We start from the raw sequence: 21,843 nt of genomic DNA, 5'->3' as shown, positions 1-21,843 counted from the left end.
AGCCAGACCTGGCCAGCCGCGCGGGTTTGCTGCATTCATATGCTAATTAGGGCCATTAGTACAGCTGATCGCTCTCCACCTACGTCACTGTCCGTTTCCGACAATTTGTGGCACGACAAACGCGGACAAGCACGGGTTACAAATTGTCGGAAACTGACTAAAATCAGGCAGATCTGCGGGAGTTTACGGGGGTTTACGGGGAGGAAAATCTCACTTTTCATGCAGTGTTGTCAACGCAACGGTAGCTTAACTGCTACAGCAGTTAACCGTAGGACTCCCAGATTTCTGATACTACTAAAACTCCCACTGGCCGTCAACTTGACAGGTGACATTTTTCCCAATGCAACGCATTAGTAGTGATGATGTCATCAACTGAAATGATTCTAGTGTTCGATATAAACCCATTGTAGATAGGTAAACCTTAAAAAAGGTCTAAAATATATCTTTTAAAGGCTGAAATGTATGCTATTATTATTTGTGGTCTAAATTTATATTATAAATAAATCAGTAAAATAAGATTGTTTTACCACACAGGTTTAAAGTTTGAAAATCCAGTTTTATTAAGAGGAATTAATTTATTACCCCCAAACATTTCCCGCACACCACCTTTTCATATTTATGACAAACATCCTATAAGCGTTTTTTTGTGCAGCACTGAAGCACCTGGTGCTGTTTTCTTTGCTTCATCAAAGCTGGCTCTACTGCATGGTAGGCAATGGCATAACTATCGGTAAGCAGAGTATGCATTTGCTTAGGGTCCCCCGACCTCTTAGGGGCCCCGTCACTGACACCTGGTTGGACCCCTATACAATTTTGGACTGAGATGCCTCTTTGCAGATGTTATGGTGTGAAAAATGTCCTTTAAACCCACCTGATGAACTATGTTTCCTGGCTGGACCCTATTTAAACCCCAACATATGCCAGATTTCAACATGATGGTGAGCCATTTTAACACGACACCAATAGCAAAGCAGACAGTGGTACTTTTAATTATGTTAATAACTGTGTATAGTTCATTAGACGCTTACACTCATATAATATGTTTCAAACTGCAATAAAGACCTTAAAAGAACAATTTATTGAACAATTGAATTTATTTTTCATGCTTTTATTTTATGAAAAAAAAAACTATGTGAAAATGAAGGAAATATAGAGACAGGAAAAGTGAGTTAACATGACCAACATATGATTAATGTAAATAAAGTTATTTCCCTTTAAAATCTTAGTCAAAATTACAGCCTTGGGAGTTCTACTGTTAATCCACAGCTAACCGACGGGCCACATACACGCTTGTATGTTAGCAGCTAGGCTGGGATGGTAACTACATACCAGGAACCACAAAATGTCAAATCAGCACCAAGACCACTCTATATTTATTCACTGGATTGCTGATAGCCCGTTGGTGGTACGGGGTGGATTGAAGCCATTGACTGTCATATTGGTACTCCCTAATTAGACCAGTCGCAATCTAAACAATTTGTCGCTAGAGCATCGAAAAACCATGATGTTCTACTTTTCAAGGGGGCTTAAGACTTAAAATAAAGATGAATTCAACACTTAGACACACACTTGGCTTTGGTGCAGTACCATTTTAAGCTGCAGAATCGGCGACGGCTTGACTCCAGCAGATCTGGAGCCTATGCTTGCCTAAGCCAATCGGATACCGCCGAGTCAGTTCAATAGAGCACAGGTGATTATAGGTAATTTGATCACAGCTGCACTTTATGGAATGGAAATGTTCATGTACTGTCTGAAAAGGTGTACTAAATGAAATGTTGTTATGTATACACTCTGCATACACAAAATGACAAATAAAGTTTTTCTAAGAGGAGGCTGTACTTTGCACCACTTATTGAAATTGTTAGAGCTTAGCGGGTTCCGCAGCACCCTGAAAGGCAGAGACGGCAGTCACAGCAGTTTGGCAGGTTCAGGGGATCAGAACTGGATTACAGTGAAAAAAAGGGCAAAGTGTCTGACCAGGACAAAAAACGGGTGCTGTCTCAGTTGGTCAACCAGCGGAGATTTTAAACTCCTCATCTGTTCTAATAAACGGCTGGGTTTATACTGGGTTTTAGCTCAAGCTTCTTTTTCAAAAAGAGATGGAGTCCTTTCCGACAGCAAAATGGACCACTGCCCCAGTGTTTCTACAGCATGTGGAATTTGGCGTCCAGCTGGATGGTTGTGTCTATCTGTTGCATCCAGACGGAGGTCCGGTGGAAGAGGAAGAGAAAGGGGGTTCCGTTTTTTAAAGGTCCCATGGGGGCAAGGTTCAGGATGTCACAGGGATGGGCTGCAGGATGCAACTCCTCCATAACTTGATCCCCAACAGTGAGGTTGCAATTCGATCCATAACATCTGTATCAGCAATGTGGACTGGGCTGTAATTTGTGACTCAAATTGCCTGATATTAAAATAAAATGAGATTGAAATAAGTAATCTATGCCAGACCTGGTCAAAATTATACAGTTTGCAAAACCTGTTGCCAAAATCTTATCCAGATCAGCAATCAAGGCCCACGCAGTCCTTTTTCATTGATTTTTCTGTTTGTTTTTTTTTAGCATGATGAGTTTAAGTGATTCAACTGATACCCATGAGGAAATTTTCTCTTTTTGGGTTGGGGGTTAGATTGAGCAATGAGGTTAGTACTTGCAGTATGATTAAAGGGATAGTTCGGTATTTTTGACATGAATCTGTATGGCATCCCCATCACCAGTGGCATGCAATCACACTGACTTACCCCTGGCAGCGTCCTGTGAGCAGAGTTATCGTCCAGTTTTGGTCAAGCCGAAAATAGTCTGGCAGGTTTTTAGGAACAGCGAAATAAAACTTTTCTCTTCCCAAAACATTATGTGTTCAAAAGAGCGATATTTTTGCATCCCAAAAACATTGTAGTGGAAAAAGTCACACGTCGTTATCACTTGGTCCTATTTTCTCTCTGTTCGTATCAGTGCGCGCCGTTATTCTGACAGCGAGAACCTGACAACAGCCATGTCTCCCTCCGCCTAGCTGGGCGGAGGGAGACATGGCTGTTGTTGAGCTCGCTGTCTGAATGACGGCGCGCACTGATACGAACAGAGAGAAAATAGGACCAATTGATAACGACGTGTGACTTTTTCCACTACAATGTTTTTGGGATGCAAAAATATCACTCTTTTGAACACATAATGTTTTGGGAAGAGAAAAGTTTTATTTCGCTGTTCCTAAAAACCTGCCAGACTATTTTCGGCTTGACCAAAACTGGACGATAACTCTGCTCACAGGACGCTGCCAGGGGTAAGTCAGTGTGATTGCATGCCACTGGTGATGGGGATGCCATACAGATTCATGTCAAAAATACCGAACTATCCCTTTAAGATAAGGGTCTGGGTCTGGGCCATAGAAATAAATGCGAAATACATGAAAGTCAACGAAAAGTCATCTTAAGGATAGTGGGGTATATATTGTATGTGTCTTTATGTGTGCGTATTTATAGTATATGGGTGTTGTTTGATCCATATTACTGACATGTTACTTTCACATTCAAAGTATGAGTATAAAACATTAAGCAGCCCAAAAACAAGAACATAAAAGAGTTTAGTGGCCTTTTCCACCACCAGCTCACCTGTTTTAAACTTGCAGATATTGTTGTGTTTGCCATATATCAATTTATTGGACCTCTTTGTAGGCATTATCATGTTGTAGTAAATACAGATTGGTTTTGATTCGACTGTTGTTTATTGCTAATGGCCCCTGTGAGTTACTGGTAGCTACAAGGTTTATCACAGTGGATTTGAAACGGCTTTACAGAGGTATAAATAAGGGAATGTCAGCTTTGCTTGTCATATTTGTCCAGCATGCATTGCTATTCTTTTTTTTTTTTTTACTGAAGGTTGTTTGGGATAGAGCAAGAAAGATCCCTGGCTAATAACGCTGCAGTATAACACAATATGAGGCGTGCAGTAATGGTAGCACAGATGACTGGGATTGGCTACACAGGTCAACAACAATGAATTCCTTGGTAAGCATCAATCATTCTGCCAAGCCTCTTGGGGTTTTGATCGAGTAGTTGTGTGTTGTTGCTGAGAGGCTAACATGGGAAGGAGGTTGGCGGGGAACTGATAATGGGCTTCAGTGAATCACAGGAGATGAACCCTTGCTGAGAGATGCAAGAGGGGAAGAAAAGAAAGATGGAAGACAGAGCAGCAGGGTAAAGAAGGGAGTAGAGGGGGGAAAAAAAGGACAGCACAGCCTAGTTGAGGAGGAAGAACCAGCCTGTTCCCTATTTTTCCTCAGTCCCCTGCTGGATGACCAGCACACAGTCAGGCACCATGACAGACATTCTCCTCATCTAATGAGTCCCAGTCACAGCTGAACACACCACTGTGCTTTACAGCACCAACAGAAGGGTATGCCCACCATGAAAATCTGAGTGCCTGGTAATAAAACAAACAAAAAAACAACACAGAAGGTCAAATGAGGTCATGTAATAGAATGTCTTCAATATAATAATGTGCTTTCCCATCTTTGAAACAATTTTTAACTCGTTTGTCAATGGAAGAAAATGGGAAACCTGCTGCTTGGTCACAACACAGACTTCCTCAGTGATGGTTTCACTTCTTTACCACCTGTTGACTTTCCCTTACAAACAAGAATCTGTACAAAATAGCAGCATATCAGATTGGCAGGTTCCTTTTGCATTCATAACCGTAAAGGTAGAAGGAAGAAGAGAATCCTGTATAACGAAGTGTTCATTCACATTTCACGTTCACTAAATCGATTTGGTAATCTCCTTATGTGTGTGACATGAGTTTATCAGAGGAGGCTGCAAAGGTAACTGTCAGCGAATTTGATACGAGTTCCCTTGTCACAGCCACTTCGGCTTGCTCCCCGTCACTCAGCTTGCTGTGCCCTGAGGGGCCGCTGACAGGAGCGCTTTCGGCATGCAGAAGGATGGCGGCGATAGTGTCCTATTGCGCACTTCCTACAACCACAACACAACCTGCTGTCAGACATTAGAAAGGCATTCATGAACATTCTGCTCGTGGCTTGTGGAAGCAGTCTTTGATCAAATAAGTGGCATTGATTTTGCAGAGTCGAGGCTTGGCTCCTGTACGCGTATTGATTTTGTCCTTCTTTGGCATGTCAGACAGGGGGTGAGCAGTAATATGAAAAATGGCCACCCTCGCTGGCAGATCACAGCACGAAGGGAACCTGCCATTATTGTAATACTTTCTGCCCGGTCATGTTGCTGTGTTAATGTTTCACCGGCTGGTAAAATAGGCCCATATTATTGTCCAAAAATGTTCTATTGCACAAGTTTCTAATTCTCATGACTTTCTAATAATCTTTTAACAGGTTGTACTGAATAGTTTCACATTTTCTAGCCAAAGCATTGTACCTGAACATGACATTATAGTTTGCAGCCTTGGTTTAAAGCAGATCAAAAGTAATGTAGTTTAAAAACAGAACAGAAGAAACCAAAAACTTAACCCACTCAATTGCATTTATCACCCTCTTTGGAAATCTGTTTTTTTTTTATGTTCTTTAAAATACATTTATTATATTTTAGAGTTATGTTATAGGGATGCTGTGCATGACTTTTTCTAGAAGGTCTGTAAGCATAGAAAATGAAAAGATGTGTTGAACCTAAAATAGCTTTGTCCCTGTCCTGAGCAGATTCTGATGTGAGACAGGGAATTCCCTGCTCAACCGGAACTGACATTTTTTTCCCTCCCTTTTCCCTTTTTAATATACCCTCTTAGATTGAAATAGATCATAAAAGTCTGAATAAGACTGCCAGAGTAACTTTCTTCTTGACATCTGGGAATCTAAGATATTTTAGATATATATATAATGACTTACCGTAAAATAAAGACTGTTTTTCTTTAGAATATCTATTTCTCTTGGGAATTGTGATCCTTATAAATAAGTTGCAAGTAGACACTAATTAGTTCATATGTATAACTTTGCCTTCATAATCTCTCATAAACTGTTCCTCTTTGTTGCATAGCTTTTTTTCTGTGAATGATCTCTGTTCATCTTCAAATGTGTTTTTATTTTTGTTCCCTGAAAGGGGAAATTTGTACTTTAGATATACAGTATATGAAAATTAGCTAAAAATCTAGCAAATTTCGAAAGGGAACGTTAAAAGATAGCACAAGAAAGGGCAGATCAAGACCAATTTTAAAGATCACAAATTTTCCTTCTTGATAGTGACTGATTCCCCCAGACTTTCTTGCAGTTCTTTATGTAAACAAACAGAAACAGCTACTCCACTACTTTTCACATGTTTTATGTATCAGGCTCAAAAACACAAATTCTCAAACGCACCTTCTGAGTGTTTGAATGTAATCCAGTCCTCACTTTTTAAATCTCCTGAGGCTGCTGTGGTTTGCTGTGCCAGTGAAATGAAAGCAGGGCTCTCTAATAACAGGGAATTTAATACCAGCACTAGTCGCTTAATGAGAGTGTCCTGTGTTTGCTCTAGGCTCATATCCGCAGCACCAGAGGGAGAGGAGGTGAGGAAAGGACGAAGGAGGGAAATGTAGTTAAAACCCCCCATTAGCATCACCTCCAGGGCAGACGTGCACACTCCCCAGGTGGTAGTCTATATGAAGAGTGCCTGTTGTGGCAAAGGGAGCAGTGGGGAACTAGATGCCCATCCTCGTCTGTGCACAGCTGGAAATCCCAGAATGGCAGCTTGGGCCACCTTTAGTAACAAACTGCTTATTAAAAAAGAGCAGAGCATTGGAGATCAGACGGGAAACATTGTGTTACATCAAAAAACAAGAAGACTATAGAAATGCTAGAAATTACAAATCAACAACAAAAGTACCCATGTATAATCCAGCTTCATGTAATTTTTTTGATAGTAGGTGAGGAATAAAGGATAAGGGGAGACTTCAGGAATTCACCCAAATACAGTGTATGTGCATATGTCATGTTGATCTATATCATTAAAGGATACAAAATAAAACAGTAACTCTTAGTGCAGTGATGCAATTAGTTTTAAGATAGTAAAAAACGATTAACCAGCAATCCTTTAGCAATTAGCATTTCTGCCACACCAGGGAGCAAAATGAAACAAAAACAAAGCCTTGCCATGGTCTCAGCATTAACAGTCTCTGTATGTTCCCCTGAGCATTTACTAAACAGAGTGATTGTGGTAGAGATTTGAATATTTAATAACAGGAATAAACCGGAGAGGAGCATCGTTCAGGGAGCACAACAATCTGTTTGGACTTACCGGGCAAATGAGGGAAACTAGGTTGAGCTTACTAAGTTTGTCCTTGTGTAATTAATGCATTTTGAAGGATAGCAAAAAATGAGCAGTAAAAAAAACTAACTTGTAACTGCTTATTCAGTCCAAACAGAAACAAAATACCTTTCTTTTTTTTTTCCTCTCTGTTTTTTTATTTACTTATTTTTTTTTACATTTTTGGGTTTGTGGAAGAGCCCAGAAAGATCTGAGATAGGATTGAAATAACTCTGGGGAAGCGAAAAAACATTTATTCTCTGTCAGCTAAAGCTGAAACCATATTTTCCTCCAGGGCACGTGTTTTTTTTTTTTTTTTGACTCAATATCTCAATCCATCATATCCATCATTCTGTTCACTTCAAGCCATCCAACTCAACGATGCATGGAAATTAGGTTTATCTTCCAGATGATAATTAAAAAATCAGATGGTACATGAGGTTTAGAGTGCTTTTGAACTTCTGTGACCATCACAAATTCTTTGCACCTATTAAAACATCAAAACAACACTAGTTCATCACCTCAGCAAATTGGTGCAACACTTTTATGTATGTAACCTCGACCCATAAAATTGCAAGTTTCCATAGAAACAGTTTAGGCATTTCTTAATTACAGGATGTGAAGTTCAGTTCAACCATGTCATCTTTAAAAGTTTCACTTAACTTTTAATAAGCATTTTTTGGACTGCATGTTCAGGCTCTGGAAATCAGAGCCTTTATTTACCCAGAATCTAAATAATACAAGATAAATCTATATTAAATACTTTAAAGAGTATCTTATTTTTCGGTTTCTTAGACAGAGCCAAAAATTCTAAGGTTTTGATATATAGTATAGATATATCTACCGTACAAATTATGTACAGCTAATAATTTCTTAACCCTCCTGTCGTCCTTGGGGTCAATTTGACCCCATTCAATGTTTATCATTCAAAAAATAGTAGTTAACTTTTTTTTTTTTGCTTCATATTTCATGACTTTTCCTAATTTGATGGGGACAACTGGTAAAGCATAAAATTTTTGTGATGTTATTTTTTTAATGTGCTGAACACATATTACACGCATTGGTTATCCTCTGGGGTCAATTTGACCCCAAGCTGTTTTAGCTGCTAAAACTTGTCAGTGACCTAACATGACCACACCTGCAGGTGCAGAGTTGATACATTTTAGTTGATACATTTGAACTGAGACATCTGGGGATCTGTGTGAACTTCTGAACTCACACCTGCCAAAGTAGAACTGATTTTTCCCGCCTTGTGAAGGGCGGGTTATTCCTACAACGCCATTGGTAGTTCATGCCAAATCAGGGAGGAGCAAACATAAGCTTGCACTACAGTCCTCTATCCAAATCATTCCTCACTGTGCTCTGAGTATACTGCAATCTGCACACTCTCTCTTTGAAAATGTCTTCTGGAATAAGGTTTACTGTCAAAGAGGTTTTGGAGCAGCTCTTTGACAGTGAAAGTGACTTAGAGGAGACTGTCTCTGAGACTGAGGATTGTGTTGAGGAGGACCCTGATTTTGAGGAATTCTCATCTGATGAGAATGAGAGTGTTGACCCTCCTGTTGTCCCTCAACCACCAGCAGACACAATTTCTTCCAAAAATGGAAAAATAATATGGTCCCTTTCCCCACTGAAACAGCAGGGTAGACATAGCGCAAGTAATATAATCAAAATGGTTCCAGGACCCACCAGATATGCAGTCAGCCATGTTGATGACATCAAGTCATCATTCAAGCTCTTCATAACACCATCAATTAAAAATATTGTGCTTGGGATGACAAATTTAGAGGGAAAGCGTGTTTATGGGGACAGTTGGAAAGACTTGGATGTAGTTGACTTGGAAGCCTACATTGGCTTGCTAATTTTGGCAGGAGTTTATAAGTCAAAAGGTGAAGCAACAGCAAGTCTTTGGAATGCTGAGACTGGAAGGGCAATATTTCCAGCCACCATGTCTCTGAAGGCATTCCACATTTTGTCTCGTGTCATACGCTTTGATGACAAACAAACAAGGCAGGGCCGTCGAGAACGTGACAAACTTGCTGCAGTAAGGGATGTGTGGGACAAGTGGGTGCAGCGTTTACCCCTGCTTTATAATCCAGGAGCTCACATGACTGTCGATGAGTGCCTGGTTGCGTTTCGTGGGCGCTGCCCATTCAGACAGTATATGCCTAGCAAACCTGCTAAATATGGCATCAAAATATGGGCAGCATGTGATGCACAGTCCAGCTTTGCCTGGAACATGCAGGTGTACACGGGCAAATCTCGTGGCGAAGCACCAGAAAAAAATCAGGGCACAAGGGTTGTGCTTGATATGGCTGAAGGACTGCATGGGCATAATATTACATGTGATAATTTTTTCACGTCTTACGCCCTGGGTGAGGAACTGCTCAAAAGGCAGGTTACGATGTTGGGGACGGTGAGAAAGAACAAGCCAGAGCTTCCCTCTGAACTCCTTTCTGTCAAGAGCAGGAAGGTAACATCTTCCATGTTTGCCTTCACTGAGAAAGCAACTCTGGTCTCCTACTGTCCCAAGAAAGGGAAAAATGTCCTGCTGCTCAGCACCATGCACAAAGATGCTGCCCTGAGCAGCAGAGAAGACAAAAAGCCACAAATGGTGCTGGACTACAATAAAACAAAGGGAGGGGTGGACAATTTAGACAAGGTCACAGCCACATACAGCTGTCGACGCATGACTGCCCGTTGGCCCCTTGTCATCTTCTTCCACATCATTGATGTGAGTGCATATAATGCGTTCGTGATTTGGTGTGAGATAAACAAAGACTGGAATAGGGGAAAACTCAGCCGAAGGAGGCTTTTCCTGGAGGAGCTTGGCAATGCACTGGTCAGGCCTCAAATTAAGAGAAGACAGAGCCTTCCAAGAGCATCACCAGTTGCTGCAGCTATTGTGAGGGACATACAGAGGGAGAAAAACACCCCAACTCCCCCAGTGGCACAAACTGCAGGCAAGAAACGTGGCAGGTGTCAGGTCTGTCCCACCCGAAACGACTGCAAGACCAGCATGACCTGTTCAAAATGCAAAAAGTATGTCTGCAAGGAGCATGCACACACACTCTGCACATCCTGTGTACAGTAGTGCAGACTAAACGCTTAGCTACTGTGGCATGAACTGTTCCACGTTTTAGCTACTGACATTGTCACACTGTTCAAAATGGATGGATTTTCATGTTGTTTCTCTCTAAAAACTGTTCCATGTTCTAACTACTACGTGACATGTTCTCATTATCCATTTTCTGTCACACAAATGAATAAAAAAAAAAAAAAAAAACAGAAAAAACAACCAAAAAAAATCATAAAAAACCAAAACCAAACAAAAAAAACTCTATAACTCTGCCACTGCCGGTCCCAAGCCCGGATAACAAAAGAGGAGGGGTGAGTAAGATCCTACAGTAACTAGCAACACATATATTACAACAAAATAGATAAAAATAAGTAAATAAATATGTTTATGAGAGGAAAGGGGGAGTCACCAACATTAATCAATATGGTTCATTTGGTGAGAGTCATGAATGTGCTCAAAACCTGTAAATTTGAGAAGATTTGTATAAAAAAATCAAAATAAACTCATTTTCATTTAAAGGTTTGGCCTGATGGTGGCGCTAGAGGGAAGGTCAACTCACTGATTTTCAAGGGGTTATTTATGTATTCAACAAATAAACAAAGTGCCTGTCACAAAAACTTGGTCAACAATATTCTGTAAATCATTTTCTGCAGGTAAATATCCCTGGGGTCAAATTGACCCCAAGGACCAAATTTGTTACTATATTTGAGGACGATAGGAGGGTTAAATTTAGTGTACAGCGGTAAATTCTATTTTAATTGTACAAGTTGCAAAACTACAAGAATACCCAAAATGACAAAATTGCAATTACAAAAACACCTCAAGCACCCACCCACCCACTTTCCCGCTGCTGTTACAGATAAGTAAGTAAGTAAACTTTATTTCTATAGCACATTTTACAGACCAGGGTCACAAAGTGCTGCACAAATTTATAAAAAGTTTCTATAAATTAAAACAACATACAAAAACAGTAAACACAGTATAAAACTAAAAAACAAGTTTAAAAAAAGTGGGTCTTTAGTTGTTTCTTAAAAGTGTCTATACAAACAAGAGAAAGAATGGTAAAAGGTAGCTCATTCCAGAGGTGAGGCGCCACAGCTTTAAAAGATCTGTCTCCTCGGGTCTTAAAATGGGTCCGAGGAACCGTCAGCAAGTTCAAATTGGACGACCGAAGGTTCCTAATGGAAACATAAGGCTGGATGAGGTTTTTAATGTAGTCTGGTGTCCATGAAGAGCTCTAAAAGTCAGTACCAGGATTTTGTAGTGCAAACTTTTGAGAATGGGTGTAATGTGTTCCCTCCTGCGAGTGCAAGTGAGCAGGCGTGCTGCAGAATTTTGCACAACCTGCAGACGCGCTAACTCCCTCTTGTTAAGACAGGTGAACAAACTATTACAATAATCTAATCTCGATGAGACAAAAGCATGAATAATCCTCTCAAGCACATTATAAGTCACCATCTCACGGAGTTTAGAAATGTTCCGAATTTGGAGAAAGCAGCTCCTAACAGTGAAAATCATTATTAGCATTAGACAGGCCGCAAGCTATATGTTTTAAAAGGTCAGAAATAAGGGAACAAGTACTGATAATAGCCAAATTCCTAAAATAATTGAAACAAGACATGAAAGATGAATGCAAATCGGTCTCCAGACAGGGAGTCCTAAAGAAGGACGACCAAAAACTTCCAAAAGAAAAAGGATACACTTCGGCTACAATTTTTCCAGTGTTCTTGAAGATTAAATTCTATATCTGGAGCAGTGCAGTTGGTAAAATAAAGTATTCACCTCTAAGGTTTACTTAGAGCTCACTGGCACTCATCTACCCGCAGTGGTTGCATCATGAGACCCCATTTCTTCTGCTTTTAAAATCTCTACCATAAGAGATGATTATGGCCCTTACCACAGATGTTCCTTAGGCAGGTTTCCACCATGTATCATGTTTGAGAGGAAGAGCCTCTTGGGCTGCTTCTCTGATAAATGTTCTCAGTTTAGGTGCATAATCAGGTTTGTAGCTGAGCCACAGTATTTCTGTTCTGTTTTGTGATAATGGGTGAAACATTTCACTGTGAGTTCTCAAAAGTCAGTTAGGTGTTTTATAACTTATCCCTGCATTAAATTTCCCTAATTTAAGCTGGTCTATCATACAAAATCTAAAATAAATAAATTAAAGTTTTTAAATAAAGTGAAACAACGCGATAGGTTAGGTTTATGACTTATTTTTCAAAGCGGTTTATATAGGATATACTGTATGTTCTAGGAACCCTTCTTAATCTAAGCACTGTAAATTTCTTAGTTGCAAAATATATATATTCATTGTAGATGTTACCATAACTGCAACTAGAATTAATTATTTTGAAAAATTCCTGAATGATAACACTTTAATTATACTAATGCTAACACTTAATCCAGGTCTATTAGGCAGGCAGCAGGAATTCGCTATAGACCAAGTCTGGCCTGGCTCCCAGGTTAGAGGACATCTCCTCTTGGCCCTGCGTTACCATCTGCTCCATCCAGAAGGCATGAACCACTGGGGAGGTGGAAGCTGGGGGTGTGGGGTTGACCCATGAGATCTTGCTCACAGGAAAGAGGAGAGAGAGTAGTTAGGGTAGTTGGGGATTAAGGGGAGGAGCAGGGGCTTAGAAGGTGGTGCAGAGAGAGAAAAGGCTGGAAGTGTTGAAAGCACTGGGAGTGGCGCAGCTAGAACTTGGTGGCAGAAGACCAGGGCAGGAGTCAGTTACAGCCCTGAGGGAAAGTGCAGGGCTGTCTGCTACCTGTCCACCTATGACCAAAGCCATCTGCTGCACGGAGAAACAGAAAGGCAGGAGAAAAGGTTTAGAATTCAGATTAAAGAAAAAAAAAGAACTGATGAGAGATCTAATTATGTGTTGTGCATTTAAACTTTAATTAGTATTTCATATTGTACTCAAGCACGTCTGTTTTTCTAACAAGGCAGGGTAATTGAGAAAGGTAATTGAGAATGGAAGCAAATAACATTAATGAGGCAAAGAAGAGGTGAGATAGTGAGGGAATGGAAGAGAACGATATTCTCTCTGTATGGATATGAGAGTTTAATTGGACACTATGCTTTCACCTGGACAGATTTAGGTGCTGCTGCTGATGTAGGGCATTTAGGAAAAATTTAGTCTAAAGAAAGGGGAAAATGTCTTTCCTGAAATGAGAGAGAACGATATAGTAAAGATAGTGCAGAGGGGGAAAAAATGGGTCTGGTACTTCATCCGAGTATTACTGTCTACTCTGACAAATCCTATTGCAAATGAAATACACCACAGGGAGGACAACATGGATTTATCACAGAATTGCATGTACGCTTCTGATCTCTCTTCTACTGGCATTGTAATTGGCACTTGAAGAATGTGCAATAAAGATGCCCAAGGACATGGAGGATGTATATCCCTGCCCGTCTGGGTATGACGTCTTGCTGCACTGTTCTTTTATAATGGAGTAAAAGGTGAGAAAAGGGTGTGGTGAGGTGACTAAATGAAGATGACACTTTTACAGAGGATTTGCACAGGCTAACTGCTATATCTGAAGCTGGATAACATCATATTGAAGGGCTTTAGTCTTTTTGAAACAGTGTTTTGACAACGCAGGTTTTCAAGGTCATTTATGTCCCATTTACACAAATAGGTAGGAATCCTAAATGTCAAAGAAGCAACCATGATTCCAATCTCAAAGAGACGGACTGTGCAGGACCAAACACAACACACTAAAAGAAAAGGCTGAAACACTTCATAACTACCAAGGTGATCTGAATTACTTTCTTCTCCAGCCATTCAAACTGCAAGCATTGCAGTTATATACGATTTATCACATCATGGCTGCAGACATCATCAAAATTTGTTGAGGAGGTAGAATCTGTCAGGGCTGTTTGTTGTGTCCTCACTCCAAAGAGACTGGAGAATGACAGGACTTTCACTCACTCAGCCTATTAACAGACACAGTTTTCATCAGTTTGTAGGAAAAATGGTCAACAACTGTTCTAGCTTTGTTCTTTGTTTTCTTCTTTGTTTTTTTTTTTTTGTTTTTTTTTTTTTTTTTTTTGGTAACAGCATTTTCCATACAAATAAATGTGATTAAAATAGCATAAAATTTAAATCCACAAATTAATTATGAAATGTGTACCACTAAACACACCTGGTCAACTGTTGTACATTCACAATTATGGTGTAATAACAGCCTAAAAGTCTAAAACAAAATGCATGGATCCATTTCATTATTATTTTTTTATGTTTTAAACATTTTTGCATGTCCAATATACTGGTTGGAAGAAACAGGAGGACAATGACAGTGGCGTTGGATGTAGGAGTTTGCCCTGAAATCGAAGGGTTGACGGTTCAAACCCCGACTCCGACTTTCATTGTCGTTGTGTCCTTGGGCAAGACACTTCACCTGCATTGTCTGCTGATGGTGGTCAGAGGGCCCGGTGGCGCCAGTGTAAGGCAGCCTCGCTTCTGTCAGTGAGCCCCAGGGCAGCTGTGGCTACAATGTAGCTCGCCACCATGAGTGTCTGAGTGTGTGCGTGAATGGGTGAATGAATGTAGTGTAAAGTGCTTTGGTCAAGTCTCCTAACTTGAATAAAGGCGCCATTTACCATAACTGTTACCAGGAGTACGATTATACTGCATGTGAACAGATTCTATGCTGCTTTGTATAATTTTTTTTCTGAGTAATTTCCAGAACTTTGTTCTGCCACTTGAGAACATTTTGTGAAAGCTTCTTATTGAGGAAAATATTTTACCTTTTGGTGTTCCTCATGGACCAACAGTGGCATTTCTTTCTGCCAGTTTTTGCTTGGCAAAATCGAAACACATCCTTTAGTGTGTCTTTTCCATGCTGTTCTTCACATACTTAAGAAGCTCTCACATGTCTTAATCATTTTGTATACCTCTGTTGTATGTTCTTGTGGTCATCCTATCGTATTACGTCCAGAATCCAAGTCCCAGACTGGCATGAGTCTCTCAGATATTACAAACAAACTTAAATTGAACAATTTCCTAAACCACAATAGCAAGTCTTCAGACAGAAAAAATAGACTGTTTTGACATCTAGTCTTTTTATTTAGTCATTGGAAGTAAATCAGCTTGTCTCCTTTGTGATGAAATTCTGGAGCATAATATCAATCAGTCCCCCACTGTGAGATTGATCTGAGAAGAAGTTATTTCTATCAGAGCTGCACTGAGGGAAATTCTGCTGTGCTCATTTAAAGTCCAAATCGATACTCAGAAACAATAATGTCAAATCAGGATCAGAAAAATCCAGCTTTGTAATTTTGAGCTTTGGCAAGATTCAGCTATGTAGGAAGTTTGTTGTGAGGTTTGAAATAAGTATAAAATTGGAAAGAAATTTTTGTATTTGAGCTATTATCTCTTAGTTTGTAATCCACAGTGTTCACATCTGATCAGGTGAGCAAAGATTTAAAAAAAAAAAAAAAACCTCAGAAATTTCTAATTAATTACAAGATAATTATTCAGCCAAACGATAATAGAAATATATAAAAAAATTGAAATAAATCCCTGAAACAGATTGCTCCATCAGACAAATCTAAAAAAAAATAGAATATGCTTCAAAACTTTGATGTTTTTGTCTCTAAAGTAAAACTGGTAATTATTTACATTCTATAAATGTCATGATGTTCTAAGAGATCTGACCCACATGTAGAAAACCACTCAGAGAAACCAGAGTAAAAGTTCAACAAGTTTATTGAGGAGTTCAAATGGGTTGGATTCAGGGGAACTCAGAGAGCTGGTGAACCGGAACTGGAAGCGAGAAGGGAAGTTCTCAGAAGTTAGTTCAGGGTCCGTGGGAACTTTGAACGACGTCTTGAAAAAACTGAGATAAACAGGACTCACGATTGCGGAGAAAGGTTTCTTCCCAGAATCCAGTCGGTGTGGGTGAGATAGAGGGGCTTGTTGGAGGGCGGAAAGGTTTTGTTTTGGTTGGTTCCTGAGGAGCAATTGAGCGGACTGCCACTTGGATTGCCAGGAGAACTTGAACGGGACCTGTGGAGATTAATCCCCTTCTCAGTGTGAAGCTCAAACGATCCTTCCAGGGGGAGAAGGCCAAACATCCAGTATGCAGGATGACTTCCTGCCTAAAGGCAAAAGACAAAAATCACGTTAGACTCAGAGAAACAAAGACTCAGTTAGACTCAGCTAAACTCAGCTTCGCTAGAGTACCCAAAACTGGCAAACACTCTCAAACTCGCCTCGAAGTAGTGACAGTCCACCGCTTAAGAAGTCCTCAGTAATGAGCCAACCAGCCGCAGGTGTGAGGGAGGACCAACGAGAACAGGGCACCACCTGGTGATGGAGGGGGAAAACACAAAAACACAACCCACACAGAATGAATTCCTTACAATACACAAGTGACTTGTGTTTCTTGGCATTGGTTATTGTGGCTTACAGGTAAGTAAAATTTAACATTTTAGCTCAGACATTGTTTGTATATATAAGCTCAATAAAAATTAATATTTTAGACAGAAATGTGGAGCTTCTGATAAGTATATTCATTTACATCTACTCAATATGCAGCTGCTACATGGCCTTATAAAAAAAATTTTTTTCTTCACATTTGAATGTATCTGATTGGTTCTAACCTGATGGTGCTGAAACTGTTAGTCCCACTTTTAAAATCTAAATCTACCAGATCTTCTCCATACTGATGCAATGTTTACACAGTGTTTATCAGTTTGACTGGCCATGGTAGCTGACATGAGGAGATTAGCTTGTGGTTCTGCTCAGGTATAATGCAAGCTCAGATATGCTTGATATATGTTTGGTATATGTTTGATATCTGCCTTCAGGTTATGTGCAATGCTGGGTATGGAATTTGTTATTTCACTCTTGAAATATTCCTATAGATTTTCTACTGTATGGGGTACATGTCTGGTGAATTAACTGGCCAATCTAGAACAGTTGAACCAGGTTTTCACACCACCTGTTGGCAGGTAGCAATATAAGATCAGCATTTCCATAAATCCAGTCAACAGAAGGAAGCATTAGGTGTTTTATGACCAGCTAGATTGTTACATTGATGTTGGGTTTCAGAAAACCATAGACCAGCAACAGCAAATGATGTAACAAAAGCAATTATCTCCGAATGAGGAAACTTCTCATTGGACTTTTAGCAACACTGTTCTTTGCCTTTAGATTTTTCCTCTGAAATCTGAGGCCTTTATTTTCAATCAGTATACAAACTTTACTTTTATCCAAAAGAGGACTTTGGACCTTGAGCAACAGTCCAGTTGTTTGCTCATTACCCCAACTAAGAAGCTAATAACATCTCTGGTTCGATAGTGACTTTATATGAGAAACTTGATGTTTGTACTCCATGGGTAGGATTTGTCCGGTTAAAGTAGTTATTGATGAGCTAACTGCAGCCTCCATCCACTCTTTGGAAAGCAAACCAAAATTTTTGAATGGATGTTGCTGGATTATCTTTTGCTACCTTTTACAATGGAGGTTCAGGCTGTGCTTCAGGGTCTTTCTGAAGCTGTGCCCTGAGTAAAATCCAGTCTCAGAATTTTGATCCTGTCACATCAACCTGTCAATAGCTCTTCCGACAGCGGCAGCTTACTATTGTTGAAGAAAAGTGCCTGAAATGTAGAAATGTAGCATCATATTGGAATGGGATTTTAAACATTAGCCGAATATTAACTTAAAGTGATATGTTTCATAGAGAAAACAGTTACTTCCATTTATGTCATTACTGTTTCTGTCGACCGCAGATTTTTGTTTAATTATGAGTGTTTTGTATTTGTGATGTTTTCAGTTTTTTTATTTATGTGTTTATTGCGTTATTTACCATGGATCGAGCTTTGATGTTATTATGTTACTTTTAGGACTGGTGTTACTTGAAATTCGCCAGATCAGTAAAATCTGTTTCCTGCCATAACTGTAAAGATTTCGTTCCTTGAGTGGACCCAGTCGCAGGCAGGTAGAAGCAATTCAGTGAGTGAAAGTTTTGAACAAATAAATAAAAAAATCTCTTATTGCTAAGTAAAATGGCGGCAGGCATGCCATGACATGGCAAACAGTATTCACTTGTGGATGGTAAATTAAACTAGCCATTATAGAAAGCAGAGGGAACAGGTGGCTGGCATGAATTCGATGAGCTGCATCACAGCTGGATCCAAAAGGCTGATTGCATGATGACAGAGACTGAGATTGATAACTTAGTTCGATTCACACAGACTCTGTTTCCTGTGTTTTCCGTTCTGGAGCATTTAAAGCCTTTCCAGTCATTAATAAAATTCCCAACGGCTTATTGTAGAGGGAAAGCCATCTTCCAATATCCATTAGAAATATGGATCGAGTCCAGTGGTGTCTTAACCCTAGTTAAGAGAGGCTGAAGCTTTCCTTTAATTTTCTCAAAAAAACATAGCCGGGACCAGGCTGTCAGGTGTGTAACCCTCTGGAACTAAGGAACCGCAGTGGGAGATCCAAGGATCAAGCAGAGCTAGGCCGAGAAGCAGAGTTGAGAAGCCAGCTGGGGATATATAGCACCAATGGGGGGAGGCTACACCTGGCTGGGGCTAGCTATAGAAGCTACCTGCAGAGGAAGAGAGGAGCACAGTGGAAGATTGAATATGTTCACCGGGAAGACAGAACACTGAAGGCGGGGTGGAGACTACAGCTGCCCGGGAGTAAGACAGTGATAATTGAAGGGAGATGAAGGGAGTACCAAGGAGGTTCAGCAAAGCTCCATGATATTTTACACAGAAAATATTAGTCAAAGACAAAATCTGCAAACACAAAGTGCAGTTTTTAAATTAAAATTTCAATTATTAAGGTAGAAAAAAATAAAAAAGTTAAATTATTCTCAGATTCGCTTTTTGAATCATTATGGAGAAATTCGACTGACCCAAATATTTTCTAAAAAGTAGCTAAATATGAATTTGTTTCAGGTAATTAAGTAACATTCTTGAGGCTTGAAATTATACAAATTTTAGTCAAATTTATACATTAAATGTGCAAATTTGGGATGAAACAATTATTATGGTGTGAGAAAAATTCATGGGATTTGCCTTCATTTTAATCCGATATCCATTCAATTAATTCAAGATATCATGAATGGTCTGGCTGAAGAAGATTCTGAAGGAATAACAGATGAACAAGAATATTTTATGTGTTTGTTGTGGTACTGTTTTGAAAATCTAATCTTTGCTTAAAATGTTTTTATCATGTCTTCCCACAAACCTCTAATATACAGCTGTTGTTTGCAAGATGCCCCTTTTACTCTGAGCCCAATTAGTAGGTTACAAAGTGATTTTCTTTGTGATAACATGATATAGACCTAAACTCCGGGGCTAAGTTTAGGTCAATACGGTGAAGGCACTAAAGTTGAGACAGCGATAGAGGAGGGTGTCTGTAAAGAAGACAATTTGATTTAGATTTTGGGGGACTGGTCACTCAACAGATGGAAAGGGAGACACCCCTAATGAAGACAAACTGAGGAGAAATTCGAGTCCAAGATTGGAGACACGATTTGGTTTTCATTCAAGAAGGACAAAGGAAATTGACTAAAGTGGGAAATTTCATAAAGGTTAGTCCAGTCTAACATTCTATGCATCATCCAGTTGGACAGCATCAGATCAAGCTCTCACCTTTTTTTTTTACTATGGTCAATTTGATAAATACAGTATTTTGGAGATAAGACATTGAGCGGAGTGTGTGTGTTTTTCAGGGCACCCAGAATGAACTGACCAAGATAGCCAAGCATGGGTCGGTTAATTATTACAGGACTAATATAACAATCCAACAATAAGGTTATAAAATGTTTCTAATATCCAGAGTTTTGCATTTCTATATTTCATTAAAATAGTTTCATGTTATTTCTAGAATACTCTGATTCTAGAAGGACTTTCTTCCATCATCCAATGCTTTCCTCTTTCAGGGTCAGCTGCTCTGAACTCCCACTGAAAACAGTTCTAGCAAAGCACTGGTGTCCTGTCTGGATGCTTTACCAGTATCTCTTTGAGGCCAAGCAATTATATTTGTCCACAGCCTCTCCAAATTTTCTTCCAGGCCTAAATTTTTGCTTTGTCCTCCACTACCTGAGCAGTGACACATTTAGCCTAATGATGAAACTCTGAGGAGTCAACCCAAGGAAAGCCCCAAGGCCTGACAACATACCTGGGCGGGTGTATAAGGAGTGTGCAGATCAGCTGGCTGGTGTCCTCACAGACATTTTTAACACCTCGCCAGACCAATTCATAGTGCCAGCATGCTTCAAGTCTGCCACCATTATTCCAGTTCCAAAGAAGCCTCAGGTCACCTCACTCAATGATTACCGGCCTGTCGCACTGACTCCCATCATGATGAAGTGCTTCGAAAGGCTGGTTAAAGAACACATTGTCTCCAGTCTGCCACCTACATTTGACCCATTCCAGTTTGAATAGGATACCGCTCCACTGAGGACGCCATTTCTGCTGCTCTCCACCTGAGCCTGGCACACCTGGAGGAGAAGAACACCCACATGCAGATGCTGTTCCTGGACTTCAGTTCAGCTTTAAACACCATCATCCCACAGCATCTGATGGGCAAAGTGGAACAGCTGGTATTCAATACACCCCTCCACAATTGGCTGCTAGACTTCCTCACCAACAGAACTCAGTACGTCCGGGTTGGACAGAACACCTCTAATGTCATCAGTCTAAGCACAGGCTCTCCTCAGGGCTGCGTCCTGAACCCCCTGCTGTTCATCCTGAAGACACGTGACTGCTTCCCCAGGTTCACCACCAATCACATTGTGAAGTTTGCAGACGACACCGCGGTGGCGGGCCTCATCAGAAACGACAATGACCTGGACTACTGAGAGGAGGTGGAGTAGCTGGTGGACTGGTGCTAAGATAACATCCTGATCCTGAACGTGGAGAAGACGAAGAAGGTAATTTTGGACTTCAGAAGGAACATGCTTAACCACGCTCCACTGGTCATCAACAACTCAGCTGTAGAGGTGGTCAGCAGCACCATATTCCTGGGGGTGCACATCACAGACACCCTCAAATGGAATGTAAACACCACCTCACTGGTCAAAAAGGCACAAAAGCGTGTGTACTTCTTGCGGAGGATGAGGAGAGCCCACCTGCCCCCACCCATCCTCACCACCGTCTACAGAAGCATCATAGAGAGCGTTCTGACCAGCTGTCTCACTGTGTGGTGGGGAGGCTGCAGCGCCTCAGACTGGAAGAAAGTGAGGAGAGTGGTAAGAACAGCAAAGAAGATCATTGGGGCTCCTCTTCCCTCCATTAAAGACATTTCATCTCACCGCTGCTTCATCTCACCGCTGCGTGTCCTGAGCCCATAACATCATCAATGACCCCTCGCACCCCCACCATGGACTGTTCTGCCTGCTGCCCTCGGGAAAGAGACTTCGAAGCAGCCAATGCAGGTTCAGCAGATTTCACAACAGTTTCTTTCCCTGCCATTAGACTGCTGAATGTTTTGTAAAAGGGGTTACCCTGTTGTATTCTTTTATATTTTATCATTATATATTTAAAAAAACGAAAAGA

At 40.4% G+C, this 21,843-nt stretch overlaps 1 protein-coding gene across 1 annotated transcript; it reads left to right on the top strand.

Annotated features, from left to right (window-relative positions):
* The first annotated feature begins 8,633 nt into the window (after positions 1-8,633).
* Positions 8,634-10,328, top strand: LOC119783506 (piggyBac transposable element-derived protein 4-like). Its single transcript, XM_038285078.1, has one exon. The coding sequence runs from the start codon at positions 8,634-8,636 to the stop codon at positions 10,326-10,328; it is 1,695 nt and encodes a 564-aa protein (XP_038141006.1).
* Positions 10,329-21,843: the final 11,515 nt, after the last annotated feature.

The sequence above is a fragment of the Cyprinodon tularosa genome, unplaced genomic scaffold (assembly GCF_016077235.1).
Source record: "Cyprinodon tularosa strain WSP-4 unplaced genomic scaffold, ASM1607723v1 ctg105, whole genome shotgun sequence".
NCBI classification, from domain to species: Eukaryota; Metazoa; Chordata; class Actinopteri; order Cyprinodontiformes; family Cyprinodontidae; genus Cyprinodon; species Cyprinodon tularosa.
Note: the sequence above shows the minus strand (reverse complement) of the source record. Positions and strands in the feature narration are given on the sequence as shown.

What these genes read in the sequence shown, in the direction of transcription:
- LOC119783506 (XM_038285078.1), top strand. Translation starts at nt 8,634, where the DNA reads ATGTCTTCTGGAATAAGGTTTACTGTCAAAGAGGTTTTGGAGCAGCTC.